The sequence below is a fragment of the Salvelinus alpinus genome, chromosome 25, assembly GCF_045679555.1.
Source record: "Salvelinus alpinus chromosome 25, SLU_Salpinus.1, whole genome shotgun sequence".
NCBI classification, from domain to species: domain Eukaryota; kingdom Metazoa; phylum Chordata; class Actinopteri; order Salmoniformes; family Salmonidae; genus Salvelinus; species Salvelinus alpinus.
The window spans coordinates 1,860,878-1,884,001 of NC_092110.1; the positions used below are offsets into that span (position 1 = coordinate 1,860,878).

Sequence of the window (23,124 nt, forward strand, 5' to 3'; positions counted from 1 at the left end):
GAGCCATGACCAGCCTTTCAATGCACTTCATGGCTACAGACGTGAGCGTTACGGGTCAGTGGTCATTTAGGCAGGTTACCTTAGTGTTCTTGAGCACAGGGATTATGGTGGTCTGCTTGAAACATGTTGTTATTACAGACTCCGTCAGGTACAGGTTGAAAAAGTCAGTGAAGACACTTGCCAGTTGGTCTTCACTATTACCTTCTCAGTAAATGGCATTGACATGCCTCAGGAACCTAGATAATACACCTCTCCAAACTGATTGTTAATTTCCCTTAATCATTTCCTGCTTGTTTCTACCATCCATAGGCCTAATGTATGCTAGGCAGGTTACCTCAACATGCGGGGATGCAAATGTGAAAATGGTGGAGGTAGATTCTAGAAACGGTCTGTCTGTTGGGGTGCTCGGGATGGAACGCATCACGAGAGCTCGGCCTCGCTTTTTTAAACGCCTGTCTTATCTGCTTCAAGTGGAGAATTATGGGCTGACCTACCACCCCTACCCCCACTCCCTCCACCCATCTCCCCCTTCTCCCATCCTCTCCCCTTTCTCATCCAACCGTTGTTACTTTCCCCGGTCGCCAAGGCAACGGCTGCTCAGCTGAGAAATGGCAGCGGCGCGTCGGTAGTGGCTGCGTCGGCAGTGGCTGTAGCGACGGCGGAGGGAGTGGAGGCATCGGCTGGCCCGTCATTAGGTATCTACACAGGCGCTGACAGCAGAGATAATGGCCAATAACCCTGTATTATGTTGGGGAGTAAATGAAAAGTCTCCCGGGACCCAGGGCCTGTCATGCTTCTTCAGTTCCGGGAGTTATGCCTACACCGCCGCCCCAGACAGAAGGCACCAGGCGCGGGGGAGATTCACCGTGCCGTGCCGCACCCCCCCCCCCCCCCCCGGGTCTGGTTGATAATCAGGAATGTGAGGAAACCATTTCAGTTTGTGGATATTGTTCTTCTTTTGACAAATAAAATAGGTATGAAAAGATTGATATTGAGAGAGTGAGATGAAGGCACTGATTCATAGTTGCCATTTATTTGTTGTCAAACCTATGAAATATAGGCCTATCGGTTGATGGCCTTAAAGACTATGAAATAGGATGAATTGAATTCAAACAACAAAGTGAATGTATTTGTTCTAACACACTGTAGTACCAAAATGTACACTGTAGAATGTGTCAAATGTATTCTGATGAAAACCTATGCATTTTACATTCATTGCTCAGTCTAGACTGAAGAAATTATGTTTTTGAAAGTACGTGTTCAATGTCCTATTGTGTGGCTGTCCGACTCATCCTACCAGGGATTACTGTATGTGGTATTGTTTAGTATGTGATTTCTCTATGTGCTATTAGCATGCACTTGTACGGGTGTCATGGTCAATTACACAGCGTTGCTGTTCATCATGTTATCAGGGATAGACTGTACTAAGCTCATCTCCCTGTACCCCGATGCGTCTCTCTAAGGGTGATATTAAACGTGTCTGAAGGGGGTTATGATAGCTCTGGCAATAGCTATTCTCTTTGCTACCTGCACACTCGATGGATGGAGTCAAAATGGCGACAGATAATTCCCCACACCCCTTTCAACGAGGATATGTGCTCCTTCCCTCCTCCTCCCCTCCACTCTTCGTTCTCTTCATCGTCCTTCTTTCCTCCCTCACTCCATTCTGCGTAGTCGCTTGGTTCCGACAACGGGACGCTCCATTGGTCAAGCCCGGTAACAAATGAATATCCGTCTGAGCGCCTGAAATTACTGATGGTTATCTCTCTTTCGCCTCATTGGACAATTCTGCTATCATCCATCTTGGCTTGCTCTCATCCTTCTCTCAAAACCCTTCTCTCCTCTCCTCTCATCCTCTCTTCCCTCTATCTGCTAAAATGACAGTCATTATTTTCGCTGTGTCTGAGAAATGGATGAGAAGGAGGGAGAGGCCCATCCCCCTCTTTTTGCTCTTCTTTGATGCTGTGTCTTGTTTCTTTTCTCTCTCTTTTCTCTCGTTCTCTCTATTTTCGTGGCGATTATATGGCCTTTGCCTCTCCCCATTAGAGGAAATGACTGTAGAGCAGGGTGGCCCTCTCCTCTCACACAGACAGACATGTCACAATACCACCTCAGCTTTTAGAGAGAGAGAGATTCCTTCTGTAATATTTCCTGCTGTATTATGATTTTTTAAAATATTTGGCAAATAATTAGTACATTAGTCTAAAATGAACAAAAATTCTGTAGGCCTATGTATTGGCATATTTTGAAAATAGCGCAATATTTCTTGCTCTCTGAGTGCTGAGGCCCAAAAACCTTTTTATCAAATGCAAATGATTTGCTACTAGTCGGGCTAGATATGTCCTTCGCCTCAGTTTGTAATTGGTATAATTGCAGTAACATCTAGCCATGATTGTTCCCACCTGAGCTCTGGTGAAAGGTGATCATGTTTTAATATGCAGCTCATTCTACCATGTAATCACTCCTTTGTGTGGGATATAATCTCCTCCCACAAGCAAAAGAAGCATCTGCACCCCCGGAATACATGTTGTGTGCGTGTGTCATGTTCTGAGCTATTTAAAATAGAATAATGTATACGTGGGCAATTTAACCTTTTTTTGTTTTTCTGGTATTCATATTTTTTGGGGACATGCAGTGTCATTGTATTTTCTGTCAAATAAGACAATGAGCTGGGCCTCAAATAGAGAGGTGGGTATATAGAAGTTAACGGTGTTAGCTTGACTGAAGAAGCTTTAGTTGGATACATACTATATACAAGTCTCCACCCATCCGTCTCCACAGTTTAATGAAGCCATAAAAAAAAATTGTACCTTAAAGGGGCAATCAGCAGTTGCTACATTCATTTTTGAACTTATAAATGAATGATATGTACCCGTTGATTCTTGAAGAATGTACAGTATCTTATGAATGCCTCGTGAGCTTAGTTCAACTGTCGTACCCCGTCTGAACCCAAAATATAAGCTTGTCTTACTCCAATGTTCGTAAACAAAGTACATTTACACGAACACTATAGCCTCAAAATATGGTTAAAACTATCATTTGGATGGTTAGTCCTTACATCTATAGAGGTTACAGTTCCCCAGCCCCGTCCCTCAGCTTTTTACCAAAACAGGGGCAGAGAGAATACTTTGTTATTGTTTCTACTGCTGATTGCCACTTTAATCTAATTTGTTCAATATAATTATGACAGTTCATTGCATTTAATGCTTCAGGTTTTGTACATTTCCCTTTTCAAATAAATCAGAAATAAATTCCAAAAGTCGTTAGTGTTTGCATTCAAGGTCAGGATTTTATATAAGGGTATTAGCATACAGCATTAAATTCACTTGAAACGGCCATCCAGAGTACGAATTATACCGTGATATTCGGGGGTCAATTTCCTTTCGACAGGACCTACAATGTGTGCGTGCGCCTGCATCATTTAAAAAAAATTGGCTTTAAGACATGTCATTTAACATTTTAATGTGTCTCGCACACAATCAGTCATGATGCTTTCATCTGATTATCAAACAAATCACTTCAAAAAGTAGGTTAAGTAGGTCACCTGTGCACTTTCGTCTCCTTCAAAATAAATCCAGCACTGTGCACCTGTGCCGTTTGAATGGAAAGGGACATCTATTACGAACACCATTCATGTGATGACATTAAGCCTACAAAGTGCCGTGTATTCATGAGGGTCAAGGGAAGCTAGGCTTCCCTAAGAATGTTAACAATACGAAATGATTTTGTCATTCGTGTGTATCTGTGAGGTTACCATGAATTACACTGTATTATTTACAAGGCTTAATATTTGATTTTTTTTGCATTGAATCATTTAGTGTATGACTCAAAAAAATGATGGCAATCATCCGTTTTTATCACCACTAAGAAACTGCTAGCCATTGGCTGCTAACAGCTGAGAACTGCTAGCCATTGGCTGCTAACAGCTGAGAACTGCTAGCCATTGGCTGCTAACAGCTGAGAACTGCTAGCCATTGGCTGCTAACAGCTGAGAACTGCTAGCCATTGGATGCTAACAGCTGAGAACTTCTAGCCATTGGCTGCTAACAGCTGAGAACTGCTAGCCATTGGCTGCTAACAGCTGAGAACTGCTAGCTAACTGGCAAGCACAAAAACAGTCAACAACTTCGGGAGTAGAGACCTCTAGAAAATAGTCTGATCGCCCTCTAGTTGTGAAAGTAAGAACTGCCAAAAATGCACAGTCAAAGAGGAGACATTACTATTATGTCAGGAAATGTAAAAAAAAATAATTGAGGCATACTAAGACAAGAGAAACGTGAAACAGTGTGTAAATAATAACACATTAGTGCAGGAAATTAAGAAATGTATTAAAATGCTGGAATTAAACGATTAACTATGCAAATGAGCAAAAGCTGTGCGCATTAAGGAAATGGACGCCTGGCTCAAATAGAAGCATGTCTCCAATAAGCGCCTGTTGTGTAGAGTGATTTAAGCAAATAAATGCCTGGCTATTCATTTAAGTTTTACGGTATTTCACTGGAGAAAGCATGCGAGCCAGGCAAACAACGCCCTTCTGTCTTAGTATCTGTAGTTCATGTATCTGATGCTGTCTGGCCAAAAATAGTATGACATGTTATATTATTTTGGGCCAGACAGCATCAGATACATGGACTACACATACTAAGACAGATGGGGTGCTGTTTCATTCGCTCGGATTCTTTCTCCAGTGAGTCTGTCTGTCGGTGTGCATCTTGGTCAAAACGATCTACATATTCAGAGACGACCTATGTGGCCCTGGTCACCCCATGGACACGCCACTGTTTCTCTCTCTCTCTCTCACTCACCCACTCTGTCACTCTGTCACTCTCTCACTCTCTCACACTCTCACACTCTCATACTCTCACTCTCTCACTCTCTCACTATCTCACTCTCTATCTCACTCACTCTCTCACTCTCTCACTCTCTCACTCTCTCACTCTCTCACTCTGCACCTCAGCCCTAACGTTACCTGTAATTGAAAAGATGAGAGAATTCATGAAATATAGCTAATGCCCAGAGATCAAAAAGAGCTATCAAATTCAAATTAGCTGGGTATGAAATTGCTTCCAGTGGATGGCGGGAGAGACGGCTTTAAATAGTCACCCGCAGCTTCCACGAAATGGAATAACAATTTTCAGAGGGCGGGATGGAGTGAGAGGGCCGTAAATGGATAATCCACATCCTCGTTGTTTCTTCGAGAGGCTGTACTCTTCCCCAGATTGTCATGTCTTCTTGTCTTTTTTGCAACAAAGTGGCCCATACTGACATAGTGGAGCTTAATGTGGATGGGAGAAAGAAAGACACCATTTTGAGTTTGAATGCCTCATAAGGCTTTTCCCCGTATTACTTCTGCATGTTGTGGTAGCGTGGGCGAACGCCTTGATTTGATACACCACTGGTAGGGTGGGAGTCGAGATTTGGCATTACACATGATTATAGAGGGAAATATCTCAATCAGCTTCTCTCTTTCCTCTTTTTTCTATCTCTCTCTCATCCTCCCCCGTTTTCCTCCCCCCCGCCTCTCTCTCTCTCTCTCTCATTCTATCTTTCCCTCTGTTCCTCTCTATCCTGCATGTTATGTCGTTTATTTTCAGCCCTCTGTGAATAACACTTTTATTCCGATTAACAATTACCGAGCTCGTATGAATAATTCCCCATTTGCTAAGCAATCTGTTTCCATGTAAGGTGTCCTTGTCAGGTGAGGCAGAGAGTGTGTGAGAGAGGGAGAGGGAGAGAGAAAGTGGAGTGTTGTAGTGGGTTTGTTCTGTTGATGGGCCTGCCCTGGGCCCAGTCGTAGGCATGCTGCTCGTCTCTGTCTCTGTGTGTCACTCTGTGTTGAGTAAGGCCAACAGATGGTCAACCCTGGAATTCCTCAACGCTTTCGCCTGGTCTCTGGCCAGATCCACCCTGCTGATAACACCTCCGACAAAAATGTGTGGGGTGTGTGTTTCTGTGCATGCGTATTGCATTTTGTGTGTGTGGGTGTATTTTATAATACTACGTTTGTGTGCTCGCGCCAACATTATCTCACGATTCCCCACCACACTGTTTTGATACACAGCTCCTGGGTTTGTTATAAAAAAATCCCTCCATTCACAACACACGTACAGCTCCTGTGTCTTTTCAGCTAACCTTTTTTTCGAATTACAATAATTAAACTGCACATCCGGCTCAAACGAAGACCCTGTGAATTTTTGTCTAGATTTTTTTTCTTCTGAATGAAATCGCTCATTGTCAATTAAATACGCTCCTCTTAATTAACAATCTGGAGGTTTCCTGGAGAGAAAAGGCTTTTAGGACTAGTTTATACAGGTAGAGAGGAATGGAGAGAATAGGAGGCATTTGCGCTTCATGTCCAAATCATCCCAAAGTATAAAAAAAAATGTTTCCAACTCAATGAAGTTACTTATAGATGGTTTGGAGATAAAGCACCAAAATCCTAATATATGGATAACACTGACTTGCATTGGATTGTGCCACAAAAGTCTGAATTTTTAACAGTGGCCAGATAAATGAAACCTAACCAGGGAAACCATTAATTTTGTAATTTGGGTGAACTATCCCTTTAAACTGTACTTACAGTTGAAGGAAACAACAACATTTTGTTGAACCATTATTTTTCCATAACATTTCTTGGAATTCAAACTCGAAAGATATAAAGAGCAAAAGAAGACACACACACACACACACACACACACACACACACACACACACACACACACACACACACACACACACACACACACACACACACACACACACAGTACCAGTCATCATCGGAGAGGTTCTTTTAAATTATTGTCTGATTTACCGACCTCACCATCCCTGAACTATCGTTATAGATAAAATACTCATAGTGAACAGTAAAACTCTTTTAGAACCGGTGGGCTGTGGATGAAAAGAACACACACACACACACACACACACACACACACACACACACACACACACACACACACACACACACACACACACACCGCAATGAGGCCACTTATGGTCAGTGAAGTCTCTTGATGTGATGTGTTATACAGTATGAGGGAGAACAGAGAGAAATTGTGTAACCTATACCTTCATGTGAGGGTGTGTTTCTGTGTCAATGTGTGTGTGTGTGCATGTGTGTGCGCATGTGTCTGTCAATTATGCTAATGCATGGAGAAATGATCCCCTGTGTTTTCTGCTGTTCTCGCAGGGAACCCCAGGTTAATTTCACACAAGCTGTCCACCTGGTATTACAGAGAGGCAAGAAAATGAAGGGAGGGAGGCTGTGAGAGAGGGAAAGAGATCATGGGAGAGTGAAAAGGTAGAGGGGAAGATTTTATTTATCCAGGCTAGTCTCATTGAGAATACAATCTCTTTTTTCACAAGAGACCTTGACGAAGGAAAGGGAGGAAGGCAGGGAACAGGAAAATGTAGTGGAAAAGGGAGATGTGATGGGAGAAGGAGGTATGGGGAATAGGGAGGGAAAGGTAGAGAGGCAGAGAAAGGTAGAAAACGAGGTGGAGGGAGAGCTAATAGCGCCTGCTGAAATGTGGAAAAGGGAGGAGCGAGTCACTGGAGCGGAACGAGAAATGCAGCAGGGCCCTAGACTCAAGAATGTGCACAGAAAGAGAGAGGGAGCGAGAGCAGAGGGATAGAAAGGAAGAAGAGGAGAGAGTCATTGGAGAGAGATGCTGATCTAGGATATTACTCGCTGAAGCTCCTCAGTGCATTAAATCAGACCCTCTCCCTAGCCATGAGTTCACCAGCAAGATAGAGGAAGATAGATACAGAAGAGCACAAAGTGGATGCTCTAAACTCTGATTTATAGCTACTGCTCTGACCAAAGAGCCTTAATCCAGGGAAAATATTCAGCGAATTTGTCATAAATCATTTTGTGTCTAGATTATTTATGGGCAATGACTTATTCATCACAGATTCACTTTTTAACTAAAACCATTACTGCGGTGTCACTGAAGCCAGTCATTTCATTAATGTTTTATTTAAAACAATCCATATTATTAATTAATCAGGGCTATTGTAGTCATTTATCACAGTCTGTGGTGGGCTGTCATTTTAGTCAGTCAGTAGACCCTTCTAGACACACTCTTGAGGTTTTAAATTACTGTGCAGAAATCCAGTGTTTGAGGGTCAAGAGTCGACCTGTCTGGTTTTAGGCTACAGACAGACTGGTTTTAGTTCCATCAGCTGTTTTAGACTTGGGAATCCATCCCAGAGAACTCCCCGACCGATCAATAAGTTAAATCAATTAGGATTTAAGTTAAAGCAAAGTTGAGTTGAAACTGAGCCTCTTTTTCAAAATGATACTTTTTTTTTACCTAGGAGACATTTTGAGAAGCATTGCCAACCAGGTGGCGGTGCAGTTCTCTCCCCTCAAACAGACAAGATATAGTGGAGCCATAACTTCTTTCTTTTGCCGTTTCTTCTTCTCAGACACTTTTTCGTATGACCCCTTGCCAGGGCTCATCCAGTCTCATCCATCCCCCTTAGAGTTATATAGGAAAGGCTTATGGAGACTGTTAAAATCATTACTGCACCATAAAGTCCATCCACTCCATACATATTACTTATGAAGATATTCTTGGCCTACTCCTTAAGTCCATATTTAAGGACACTCGTTACAGCTATGAAAACCCAGGGGTCGTCTAGCCCGATCTCTATCTTGCTGGTGCATTTTGGCTTCAGTGCGTCCTTCCTGTGTAGCCTACTGGCCTTGCGCCATCTTGGAATGTTAAATACCCCCCTCGCTCACAAACTATACATGTGTTTGTATCTACAGTGCCTTTGGAAAGTATTCAGACCCCTTGACTTTTTCCACATTTGTTCTAAAACGTTTTTTTTGGTCATTTTTGATAAGCGCCTTTGGCAGCGATTACAGCATCGAGTCTTCTTGGGTAGGACGCTACAAGCTTGGCACACCTGTATTTGGGGAGTTTCTCCCATTCTTCTCTTCAGATCCTCTCAAGCTCTGTCGGGTTGGATGGGGAGCGTTGCTGCACAGCTATTTTCAGGTCTCTCCAGAGATGTTAGATTGGGTTCAAGTCTGGTCTCTGGCTGGGCCACTCAAAGACATTCAGAGACTTGTCCTGAAGCCACTCCTGCATTGTCTTGGCTGTGTGCTTAGGGTCGTTGTCCTGTTTTAAGGTGAACCTTCGCCCCCAGTCTGAGGTCCTGAGCGCTCTGGAGCAGGTTTTAATCAAGGATCTCTCTGTACTTCGCGCCGTTCATCTTTTCCTGGATCCTGACTCATCTCACAGTTCCTGCCACTGAAAACACCGTTCATCTTTGCCTCGATCCTCTCTCCCAGTCCCTGCCGCTGAAAAACATCCCCACAGCATGATGCTGCCACCAGCATGCTTCACCGTAGGGATGGTGCCAGGTTTCCTCCAGACGTGACGCTTGGCATTCAAGCCAAAGAGTTCAATCTTGGTATCATCAGACCAGAGAATCTTGTTTCTCATGATCTGAGAGTCTTTAGGTGCTTTTTGGCAAACTCCAAGCGGGCTGTCATGCGCCTTTTACTGAGGAGTGGCTTCCGTGATGGTTGTCCTTCTGAAAGGTTCTCCCATCTCCACAGAGTGAACTCTGTCAGAGTGACCATCGGGTTCTTGGTCACCTCCAAGACCAAGAAGTTCGGCCGGGCAACCAGTTCTATGAAGAGTCTTGGTGGTTCCAAACTTCTTCCATGTAAGAATGAGAGGCCACGGTGGTCTTGGGGACCTTCAATGCTGTGTAAATGTTTCGGTACCCTTCCCCAGATCTGTGCCTTGACATAATCCTGTCTTGGAACTCTACAGACGGACAATTCCTTTGACCTCATGGTTTGGTTTTTGACATGCACTGTGAACTGTGTGTGCTTTTATAGGCAGGTGTGTGCCTTTCCAGATCATGTCCAATCAATTGAATTTACCACAGATGGACTGCTATCAAGTTGTAGAAACATCTCAAGGATGATCAATGGAAGCAGGATGCACCTGAGCTAAATTTTTTCGAGTCTCATAGCAAAAGGTCTGAATACTTATGTAAATAAGGTATTTCTGTTTTTTATTGTTTGTGTGTATTGTGTGTAGATTGCTGAGGATTATTTTTTTAATTTTTTTTAGAATAAGGCTGTAACGTAACAAAATGTGTAAAACGTCAAGGGGTCTGAGTACTTTCCGAATGCACTGCATGTTGATTGGATATGAACTGAAACGTCGGCGGTGGCGGCGGTGTTTGAGTTAGAGAGAGGGTTCACTTCATTCCACTAAGCCTGGGGGAGAAGAACGGAAACTCTGAAAGTTAAACTAAATTTTCTTTGAACTGAGCGGATGTCATCTGAGCTGTGGTGGGTTTTTTTCTATTACAGACTGACTGGTATATCTTTGTCCCTCCTCTCTCATACAGCTAACATGAGATGATACGGCCTCTCGTTATGTATGCACTCTCGTTAAAAAACGTTTGTATTCGTTCCCCATTAATCTCCCTCTTCCAACCATATCAAAGTGTGTTCCCTAGTCCGAATACATTCTGCAATGTACTCCCTGTACTAGTATGTATCTCTACAGTACAACTCACCTCCCTCCCTCACATAACCCCAGACTGTTCCAACTCACCTCCCTCCCTCACATAACCCCAGACTATGTTCCAACTCACCTCCCTCCCTCACATAAGCCCAGACTATGTTCCAACTCACCTCCCTCCCTCACATAACCCCAGACTATGTTCCAACTCACCACCCTCCCTCACATAACCCCAGACTGTTCCAACTCACCTCCCTCCCTCACATAACCCCAGACTATGTTCCAACTCACCTCCCTCCCTCACATAACCCCAGACTGTTCCAACTCACCTCCCTCCCTCACATAACCCCAGACTGTTCCAACTCACCTCCCTCCCTCACATAAACCCAGACTATGTTCCAACTCACCTCCCTCCCTCACATAAGCCCAGACTATGTTCCAACTCACCTCCCTCCCTCACATAAACCCAGACTATGTTCCAACTCACCACCCTCCCTCACATAACCCCAGACTATGTTCCAACTCACCTCCCTCCCTCACATAAGCCCAGACTATGTTCCAACTCACCTCCCTCCCTCACATAAACCCAGACTATGTTCCAACTCACCTCCCTCCCTCACATAAACCCAGACTATGTTCCAACTCACCTCCCTCCCTCACATAAGCCCAGACTATGTTCCAACTCACCTCCCTCCCTCACATAAGCCCAGACTATGTTCCAACTCACCTCCCTCCCTCACATAAACCCAGACTATGTTCCAACTCACCTCCCTCCCTCACATAAACCCAGACTATGTTCCAACTCACCTCCCTCCCTCACATAAGCCCAGACTATGTTCCAACTCACCTCCCTCCCTCACATAAACCCAGACTATGTTCCAACTCACCACCCTCCCTACCATAACCCCAGACTATGTTCCAACTCACCTCCCTCCCTCACATAAGCCCAGACTATGTTCCAACTCACCTCCCTCCCTCACATAAACCCAGACTATGTTCCAACTCACCTCCCTCCCTCACATAAGCCCAGACTATGTTCCAACTCACCTCCCTCCCTCACATAACCCCAGACTGTTCCAACTCACCTCCCTCCCTCACATAACCCCAGACTATGTTCCAACTCACCTCCCTCCCTCACATAACCCCAGACTGTTCCAACTCACCTCCCTCCCTCACATAACCCCAGACTATGTTCCAACTCACCTCCCTCCCTCACATAAGCCCAGACTATGTTCCAACTCACCACCCTCCCTCACATAACCCCAGACTATGTTCCAACTCACCTCCCTCCCTCACATAAACCCAGACTATGTTCCAACTCACCTCCCTCCCTCACATAACCCCAGACTGTTCCAACTCACCTCCCTCCCTCACATAAGCCCAGACTATGTTCCAACTCACCTCCCTCCCTCACATAAACCCAGACTATGTTCCAACTCACCTCCCTCCCTCACATAAGCCCAGACTATGTTCCAACTCACCTCCCTCCCTCACATAAACCCAGACTATGTTCCAACTCACCTCCCTCCCTCACATAACCCCAGACTGTTCCAACTCACCTCCCTCCCTCACTTAAGCCCAGACTATGTTCCAACTCACCTCCCTCCCTCACATAAGCCCAGACTATGTTCCAACTCACCTCCCTCCCTCACATAAGCCCAGACTATGTTCCAACTCACCTCCCTCCCTCACATAAGCCCAGACTATGTTCCAACTCACCTCCCTCCCTCACATAAACCCAGACTATGTTCCAACTCACCTCCCTCCCTCACATAAGCCCAGACTATGTTCCAACTCACCTCCCTCCCTCACATAAACCCAGACTATGTTCCAACTCACCACCCTCCCTCACATAAGCCCAGACTATGTTCCAACTCACCTCCCTCCCTCACATAACCCCAGACTATGTTCCAACTCACCTCCCTCCCTCACATAAGCCCAGACTATGTTCCAACTCACCTCCCTCCCTCACATAAACCCAGACTATGTTCCAACTCACCTCCCTCCCTCACATAAGCCCAGACTATGTTCCAACTCACCTCCCTCCCTCACATAACCCCAGACTATGTTCCAACTCACCTCTCTCCCTCACATAAGCCCAGACTATGTTCCAACTCACCTCCCTCCCTCACATAACCCCAGACTATGTTCCAACTCACCTCCCTCCCTCACATAACCCCAGACTATGTTCCAACTCACCTCCCTCCCTCACATAAACCCAGACTATGTTCCAACTCACCTCCCTCCCTCACATAACCCCAGACTGTTCCAACTCACCTCCCTCCCTCACATAACCCCAGACTATGTTCCAACTCACCTCCCTCCCTCACATAAGCCCAGACTATGTTCCAACTCACCTCCCTCCCTCACATAACCCCAGACTATGTTCCAACTCACCTCCCTCCCTCACATAACCCCAGACTATGTTCCAACTCACCTCCCTCCCTCACATAAACCCAGACTATGTTCCAACTCACCTCCCTCCCTCACATAACCCCAGACTGTTCCAACTCACCTCCCTCCCTCACATAACCCCAGACTATGTTCCAACTCACCTCCCTCCCTCACATAAGCCCAGACTATGTTCCAACTCACCTCCCTCCCTCACATAAACCCAGACTATGTTCCAACTCACCTCCCTCCCTCACATAAGCCCAGACTATGTTCCAACTCACCTCCCTCCCTCACATAAACCCAGACTATGTTCCAACTCACCACCCTCCCTCACATAACCCCAGACTATGTTCCAACTCACCTCCCTCCCTCACATAAGCCCAGACTATGTTCCAACTCACCTCCCTCCCTCACATAAACCCAGACTATGTTCCAACTCACCTCCCTCCCTCACAAAAGCCCAGACTATGTTCCAACTCACCTCCCTCCCTCACAAAAGCCCAGACTATGTTCCAACTCACCTCCCTCCCTCACATAAGCCCAGACTATGTTCCAACTCACCTCCCTCCCTCACAAAAGCCCAGACTATGTTCCAACTCACCTCCCTCCCTCACATAACCCCAGACTATGTTCCAACTCACCTCCCTCCCTCACATAAACCCAGACTATGTTCCAACTCACCTCCCTCCCTCACATAACCCCAGACTATGTTCCAACTCACCTCCCTCCCTCACATAAGCCCAGACTATGTTCCAACTCACCTCACTCCCTCACATAACCCCAGACTATGTTCCAACTCACCTCCCTCCCTCACATAACCCCAGACTATGTTCCAACTCACCTCCCTCCCTCACATAAACCCAGACTATGTTCCAACTCACCTCCCTCCCTCACATAACCCCAGACTGTTCCAACTCACCTCCCTCCCTCACATAACCCCAGACTATGTTCCAACTCACCTCCCTCCCTCACATAAGCCCAGACTATGTTCCAACTCACCTCCCTCCCTCACATAACCCCAGACTATGTTCCAACTCACCTCCCTCCCTCACATAAGCCCAGACTATGTTCCAACTCAACCCCCTCCCTCACATAAGCCCAGACTATGTTCCAACTCAACCCCCTCCCTCACATAAGCCCAGACTATGTTCCAACTCACCTCCCTCCCTCACATAACCCCAGACTGTTCCAACTCACCTCCCTCCCTCACATAAACCCAGACTATGTTCCAACTCACCTCCCTCCCTCACATAAGCCCAGACTATGTTCCAACTCACCTCCCTCCCTCACATAAACCCAGACTATGTTCCAACTCACCTCCCTCCCTCACATAAGCCCAGACTATGTTCCAACTCACCTCCCTCCCTCACATAAGCCCAGACTATGTTCCAACTCACCTCCCTCCCTCACATAACCCCAGACTATGTTCCAACTCACCTCCCTCCCTCACATAAGCCCAGACTATGTTCCAACTCACCTCCCTCCCTCACAAAAGCCCAGACTATGTTCCAACTCACCTCCCTCCCTCACTTAAGCCCAGACTATGTTCCAACTCACCTCCCTCCCTCACATAAGCCCAGACTATGTTCCAACTCAACTCCCTCACTTACATAACCCCAGACTATGTTCCAACTCACCTCCCTCCCTCACATAAGCCCAGACTATGTTCCAACTCACCTCCCTCCCTCACATAAGCCCAGACTATGTTCCAACTCACCTCCCTCACTTACATAACCCAAGGCTGTGTCTCAACTCACCTCCCTCCCTCATATAATCCCAGACTGTGTCTCACATAAACCCAGACTTTATCTCCCTCAGTGTGTATTACCCAAGCTGGTATCCCTGTCTCCCCTGTCTTCCTGTCCCCTTCCCTACCTCTCAGTAGTGGAGACAGCCTCTTAGCTCAGGGTGGTTTCCCCCTGCTCTGCTCATTAAGTATTGAGCAGTATGGATGTAATGGATGAGCTCTAACATCTGGTCTGGCCCAGTCTTTAGTTAAAACAACACTTGCGTTAATTAACCATTGATCACAGGAGCCTATCAGGAGAGGCGTTAGGAGGTGCGGTGGTATCTGTGATGTCAGGTTGCCTGGCCGACCTGGAGATAAGATGGGGGGGGTTGTGGGTAGTGTTTGCTTGGCTAATCCGTTTGTGATTGGTTAAGTCAGGTGCACCACTGATATAATAGCTTTGAACCAACTTGTGCAAATGTATGTTTCCACATGATTTTGAATTGCAAGTGCAAACGGCCTTTTTCCCCCCAGACTAGGGTGCTGCTGCACCCATCACAAGATAATGGATGTAGCCTCGAGGAGAGTACATTTAATAATGAATGTTGTTTATTGTTTGGTGCCGAATCGGTGTGCCAAAGTGCCATGTCTAACACAATGGTGTGTTTACTCTGTGAATTAAGATGAGTACTGGAAGAGGTCGCTGCCGTATAACAGCTGGAGGAATGCTACTGTAACTCATGCTGCAGTGGCTTTTCTCTGTCAACATCCCTGCTTAAACGTTCGTAGAAGGCCGGATGGTTAGAGCATCCAATATGTACATCAGACGCCTGGTAAATGCATTCATCAAATACTTATGAAGACTTGAGTTGCATTTGTTTTAGTTTGCCTAGGACAATAGAACCGGTGGACGGTCCCAAAACTTCAAGCTTAATCAAGCGCGGTATATTTTCACCAGGTCTAATTAATAAAGGAACGTGTGCTTAAGGTAAGTGTAAAGGTTCACTCTGGCTCAACCTGATCGTTAACCTATTGTGAGGTCAAATGACGCTCTCCCGGACCTGCCCGATCAGCTCTGGACCTGAGCTATGCCTTCACATTACCAGACCGCACACATAATGCATAGGTGAAAGTGCCATTTTCACTGTGGAATGGATTCCTTTTGAGGAAATGAGGCCTGAAGACACTGTAGCCGCTGTATTCAGAGGATGAAAGACGGAAGCCATTTTGTGTCGACCGGGGCCTTATTGAGTATGCAGAGCACATGTTGTAGCCCAGAGCTGGAGACAGCAAGCACTGGCTGGCTCTGATAAATTCCGCCTGGCCTTGGCTAAACCCACACACTCCCCAGCTTCACTTCACTTAGCAGACAGAGAGCTAATTGAAGATGATCTCACAGATAAGTGCTCGACTGCACTCTTTCCCCCCCCATCCCTTCTCTTCCCTCCTCCCCACCCTATTTCTTTCATTCTCGCTAGCCTTTCACTCTCTCTCTTTTCTTTTGTTTCATTCTTTCTCTCTCTGTCCTCTGTCTTTGTCACCGCATTTCACTCCCTTCACTCTGTCCTGTCCTGTTTCTCTTTTCTTTTGTCTCAATCTCTCTCTGTCCTCTGTCTTTCCCTCTCGCTTTCTTTTTCTCTCAGCTGCAATGGCAGTGATACCTTCTCTCCTCTCCTCTAGTCTCTCTGTCTCTCTCACACACATTCTCACTTTTTTTCTTTCTCTCTCTCTCTCTCTCTCTCTCTCTCTCTCTCTCTCGCTCACTCTCTCGCTCTTTTTTTCCCCTCTGCTACCTTTTATCGAATTCAAAGCATAACAGACCTGCCATTTCATAAGAAATACCAATTCAAGTGGTGAGATTAGGCTTCTGATGATGTTTGACAATAGCTGTGCATGACACTCTCCAATTATATTTGATGGTCACACTGCCCTGAAACCCGGTATATCCCATATCTCCTCAGTGTTATTGGTGTCTGTAATGGTCCTTTTTCATGTACCTCACTAAGTGTGTGCTGGTGGTGCTTTTATTGTGTCTTGAGTACATCGTTAAATGTCCTAGGTATCTGGAGAGTCTATATTAGGTTCTAACCTCTCTCTCTTTTTTCTCTTTGGTTTATCTTTATATCATTGGGTTCTAACACCTGTTCTCTGCTGTCTGTTCCATTGCAGCACGGGAGGAGAACGTGGCCACGTTCCGCGGCTCCGAGTACTTCTGCTACGACCTGTCCCAGAACCCCATCCAGAGCAGCAGCGACGAGATCACACTCTCCTTCAAGACGTGGCAGCGCAACGGCCTGATCCTCCACACGGGGAAGTCGGCCGACTACGTCAACCTGGCCCTGAAGGATGGGGCGGTGAGCCTGGTCATCAACCTGGGGTCAGGGGCCTTCGAGGCCATCGTGGAGCCCGTCAACGGGAAGTTCAACGACAACACCTGGCACGACGTCAAGGTCACGCGCAACCTGAGACAGGTAATAGTGGCTAGGGAGGGTGAGAGAGGACAGCACTGTGGTGCTAACACATAACGTGTACAAACATGCAGATATATTCAGGACATTCAGGTCAACTGATACTGTAGGATAGGTGGAAGACCCATATATTTTGTTTGTGTTAAATAGATCCGACAGTTCCCAAATATTTTTTATTGCGTTATACATTCTCCTGTTCTTTTAGTTTTTTTGGTTCACAAGAATTTTTACAGTTTTTTTTATTTCGTTTTTTTCAAGACTGTCTCTATTTTTAACCCCATTGATTTACTATTTCCTAAAGACATGGAATATTTCATGCCTACTTTTACCTACTTTCCCGTATTCATTTTCTCCATATTTTCTGAATTCCAAGAACACCAATTTCCGGTCCATTGTTTCTTCGGTCCAGCCCTACAATCCTCGCTCTCGCACTCTCTCTCCCCTCTCCCCTCTCCCTCCTTCACGTCTTATCGTGGGTGCTGGCAGGGAGAAGCTCCAGCCAACCACGACGACTCCTGTTTACCCCAGACTGATCTCTGTCTAGCTGTAAAATCGCCCACAAACCCACATTGCAAAATATTCTAATAGTCAAGGTCCTGTTCCCTTCCACATCCTCAGTGAGAGTTGATGGAGGGAGGGTTCTGGCTCAAGGCAAGGGGGCAAAAGATAGACTAGGATTTCAACTATGTAAGGAATTGTAGTAATGGTTTTCCTTAAGTTCTAATAATATATTACAAATTATATTTATATTTTTTGTCAAATACAATAATGCCAAATGTTGTCTCTGACATTTCATTGGAAACGTTTTCATATTACTACTATAGTAGTGTTTTTAATCTGATCTCTACTCAGTTTAGGAGAAAGCTCAAAGCTGAAATAGATGCTTTGTGAAGGTGCTGTATGAAATCTAGCTACCGGTAGTTATATTCCATACAGCTAATTACGCAATCTGGTAAGGGTGTTTCTTCTCAAGGAGCATTATCTCATGGGAAAGTCAAGCAGCTCTTTGGAATCTAAACCAGGTTGATATTCTATGTAAGTATGTATGCTATGTCATCCCTTCATCAAGGTCAACTCAAGGTTCATCCCTCTACCTATGGAATACTCCGGATTTCAAATTGAGCTATATGCCATAAAATATTTCCCTTTTTCTCTTTTACCCACTTTACCCACTCTCTATTTATTTTCTTAATTATTTCTCTCTCTCAATCACCCTCTCTCTCTCTCTCTTTTCCCTGAGAACAAGCTTTTGTAGAAAATCACAACTAACCACTCATGGAATGAGTCATTGTCCTACTAACTGTTGGCTAACCAGCTATTGTACTAACAACACCTTAACTCTTCATCATTGTTTGTTCATTTATTTAATTTAATTTTTTATTAACAGCCCCTCTGTTCACTATTTAATTTCCTTTCTTCCCCCTTTTCCTCAAAGCAATCAGGCATTGGACACGCTATGGTAAACAAACTCCATTGTCTGGTAGATATCATTCCAATTTTCATTTTTTTGGGGTTTGCCGTGTGCTCCTTCCTTCCTTTCCTTCCCCTCTTCCTTTTTCTTTGACTCTTCATTCTAGACACCATTGTCAAAAAAATGTGGAAATGGGGATGGTATTTCTTGGCTTTCTTTACATTGGATTCTCTCCCTCCCTCCATCGTTCACGATTTGTTTCTATCGTTCATCTTTCTTTTTCTCACATGAGCTTCTCTCCTCTTCTGCTTTCCTTTCTACAACTTCTTCCTCCCTATCCCAAAGCCCTCCAAATCAAGTCTTTCTTTAGGGCTTACTGTTTGACTAAAACCTCCTTTGCATTCCCTATGTGTTGGCCGATGACTGTCGACCAAACTGCCAGAAGCTTTCCACAACTACAACTACAAAAAAAGAGGAAAGAAAACCCAAAAGTTCACCAATGGGAGCTCTGACAGTTGTTTCCAGTACACAGTGGCGCATGGCATGCCTAAACTTCTCAATCCTTCCCTTCGATCTCACACTATCCTCATCCGTTGCTTTCCCAATAACCTGCCTAACTAACACTTAACTCACCTGCCGTTCACGCTGTCATTTGTGTGTGGTGAATGTTTATAGAAGTGGCGATTCTGATGCTACACCTCCCTTGAAACCCCCCCCCCCCCCCCTCATGGCTTTTGGTGTGGTCTGATTGTGTCGTGATTGGGCTTTGGCATGTTCCATCCAGCTGACTTAGAGGATAGACCTTGCTTTGTATTAGCACCCCATTCACTCAACTCATCTTGTTGTTAAGAAAATAACTAACTACAACATGGCTATGATACTCATGGCTTGTTCATATGTAGAATTAGCAGCACATCCCTTTTTCGCATGCATGTCAATGTCTCCACTATCCAGATATCAACTCAAACTTAAACAAGCACAATCAATGTATCCTTGGCGTTGTTGGCATCCTACTAACCCTTCAAATCTAACCAAATGCCAAATCCCCAATGAAACCTCATTTACTAACTTGCATCAAATTTAAAGAAAATATTCCCACTGACATATTTTCTTTATCTGCCCTGGTTGAGCGTAAGAGTTGACGTACATGACAGAAACACAGAGGAATTCAATGACATGGTCCAGGTTTTGGGACTGGGCCACACACTTGAAGCCATTACACTAGCGAGCATTACTAAGACACAATATCGAGACAAAAACCTAGTCCCTGTTAGATTAACCTAAGCATAAACCTCTGCCTACACCCTGACCCCCGTACCCTCCTTTCTCCCCCAAACCCAAGATGGTCATGAGTGGACTTTCTCCTTCCTGGTTCTTCCCGTTGTCTAGGTGACGATATCAGTTGACGGTATCCTGACGACCACGGGGTATACCCAGGAGGACTACACCATGCTGGGATCCGATGACTTCTTCTACGTGGGTGGAAGCCCCAGTACTGCCGACCTGCCTGGGTCTCCTGTCAGCAACAACTTCATGGGCTGCCTCAAAGAGGTGACACTGCTGCGATATGTACATTTACATTCAAGTGGAACTTGCAGGGTTTTAACAACTTTTGCAGATATGAAACAAATATCAGTAAAAAACATCAAATTCCCAGTTTATGCTTCAAAACAAACTTTATAAGAGGTTTTAAAAATAGGTTTTATTTGACTCAAAATGTCCTAACTTACAGAAAGGCATTGTTGGCAGAATAGATGGATGCAGTTCAAAGCATGATTACTATACAGTGCATTCGGGAAGTATTTAGACCCCTTGACTTTTTCCACATTTTGTTACGTTACAGCCTTATTCTAAAATGGATTAAATAAAAAATTGTCCTTATCAATCTACACACAATACCTCATAATGACAAAGCAAAAACTGTTTTTTAGAAATGTTTGCAAATGTATTAAAATAAAAAAACAGAAATTTGTTGGGTCAGACCCTTTGCTATGAGGCTCGAAATTGAGCTCAGGTGCATCCTGTTTACATTGCTCATCGTTGAGATATTTTTACAGCTTGATTAACTTCTTATGGCTGCAGGGCGGTGCCGGTACACTTATGACAACAGCCCGTCCAAGTGCAGGGCGCGAAATTCAAAAGATATTTTTTAGAAATATTTAACTTTCACACATTAACAAGTCCAATACAGCAAATGAAAGATACACATCTTGTGAATCCAGCCAACATGTCCGATTTTTTAAATGTTTTACAGCGAAAACACCACGTATATTTATGTTAGCTCACCACCAAATACAAAAAAGCACAGACATTTTTCACAGCACAGGTAGCTTGCACAAAACCAACCTAACTAACCAAGAACCAACCAAACTAACCAAGAAACAACTTCATCAGATGACAGTCTTATAACAAGTTATACAATAAATCTATGTTTTGTTCGAAAAATGTGCATATTTGAGGTATAAATCATAGTTTTACATTGCAGCTACAATCGGAAATAGCACCGAAGCAGCTAGAACAATTACAGAGACCAAATTGAAATACCTAAATACTCATCATAAAACATTTATGAAAAATACATGGTGTACAGCAAATTAAAGACAAACATCTTGTGAATCCAGCCAATATTTCCGATTCTTTAAGTGTTTTACAGCGAAAACACAATATAGCATTATATTAGCTTACTACAATAGCCAACCACACAACCGCATTGATTCAAGCCAACAGTAGCGATAACGAATAAACCAGCAAAAGATATACATTTTTTCACTAACCTTCTCAAACTTCATCAGATGACAGTCCTATAACATCATATTACACAATACATATATGGTTTGTTCGAAAATGTGCATATTTAGCGGCACAAATCCTGGTTATACATTGGGAAAACTTGGGAAAAGCATCTTTTTCCCAGAATGTCCGGATATATTTCTGACACTCACCTATTCTAATCAAATAACTATTCATAGACTTTACTAAAAAATACATGTTGGACAGCAAATTAAAGATAGCTTAGTTCTTAATGCAATCGCCATGTTAGAATTCTAAAAATAACTTCATTACGACATGCAGCTTACGTTATGGCGAGAGAGCGCCCAAAATCTGGGCGCAAACTAATAGTACACATGTTCGACAGATATATGAAATAACATCATAAATGGGTCCTACTTTTGATGATCTTCTATCAGAATGTTGTACAAGGGGTCCTTTGTCGGGAACAATCGTTGTTTGGTTTTAGAATGGCATTTTCCCCTCTTGAATTAGCAAGCACACTAGCCAAGTGGCGCGAAGCTCTCCTTCCTGAACAAACGCAGAGAACGCAACACGCCTAACCTCCCGAAAAAAATTCAATAATATGATAAAACTATATTGAAAAAACATACTTTACGATGATATTGTCACATTTATCAAATAAAATCAAAGCCGGAGATAGTAGCCGTCTATAACGACAGCTTTTCAGAAGGCAATCCCCGGTTCCTTCTCGCGCCTTCCAGAAAACAGGAAATTGGTGTCACGTCATGCCAAGAGCTCTTATTCGACCTCAGATCAAGCTATACACTCCATTTCTTCTCTCACTGCCTGTTGACATCTAGTGGAAGGCGTATGAAGTGCATGTATACTAATACATATCAAGCAAATGAATAGGGATGCCCTGGAACAGAGCATCGATTTCAGATTTTCCACTTCCTGTCAGGAAGTTTGCTGCAAAATGAGTTCTGTTTTACTCACAGATATAATTCAAACGGTTTTAGAAACTAGAGAGTGTTTTCTATCCAATAGTAATAATAATATGCATATTGTACGAGCAAGAATTGAGTACGAGGCCGTTTGAAATGGGCACCTTTCATCCAAGCTACTCAATACTGCCCCTGCAGCCCAAAGAAGTTAAAGCCCACCTGTGGTAAATTCAATTGATTGGACATGATTTGGAAAGGCACACACCTGTCTATATAAGGTCCCACAGTTGACAGTGCATGTCCAAGCAAAAACCAAGCCATGAGGTCAAAGAAATTGTCCGTAGAACTCAGAGAAAGGATTGTGTCGAGGCATAGATCTGGGTACCAAAATATTTCTGCAGCATTGAAGGTCCCCAAGAAAACAGAGGCCATCATCCTTAAATGGAAGAAGTTTGGACCCACCAAGACTCTTCCTAGAATTGGCCACCCGGCCAAACCGAGCAATCGAGGGAGAAGTGCTTTGGTCAGGGAGTTGACCAATAACCTGTTTTTTCACTCTGACAGAGCTCCAGAGTTGGTTAGCTAGCAAGAAACGTGAATTGCTTTGCAAGCTAGCTACCTATGCTGAACTTGAATGACTGTTATCCACAGTTAGCCTATCTGTTAGTTGTCAACAGTGCATGACTTGGGAAGGAGCTCACTGGAGCTGAGTACCGGCACCTCAAATGTTCAACTACTTGAGCTCCTGCACCTCTATAGAATATTAGCTCAAAAGTATTGTGGAGCTCCTGCACCTAAATATAAACAGTACCAGCACCAAAAATGAGTACTGGGACCTATTTCAGTCCAAGTCAAGCACTGGTTGTCAATCAAATGTATTTGGCATCGATCAAATTGGCTGGCAGGAAGGCAAGTTCCAAAAACAGGCAAGCTGCAGAAGGATGAG

General features: G+C 44.4%; 1 protein-coding gene across 22 annotated transcripts in view; it reads left to right on the forward strand.

Annotated features, from left to right (window-relative positions):
- The window catches only part of nrxn3a (neurexin 3a), a 437,732-nt gene that overhangs the window by 79,986 nt on the left and 334,622 nt on the right, over positions 1-23,124 (forward strand). For all 22 annotated transcript variants that reach the window (XM_071365150.1, XM_071365152.1, XM_071365149.1 and 19 more), the window contains exons 6-7: positions 16,792-17,093; positions 19,891-20,052. In XM_071365150.1, the coding sequence (XP_071221251.1) occupies positions 16,792-17,093; positions 19,891-20,052 (464 nt within the window). The remainder of the gene's footprint in view (positions 1-16,791; positions 17,094-19,890; positions 20,053-23,124) is intronic.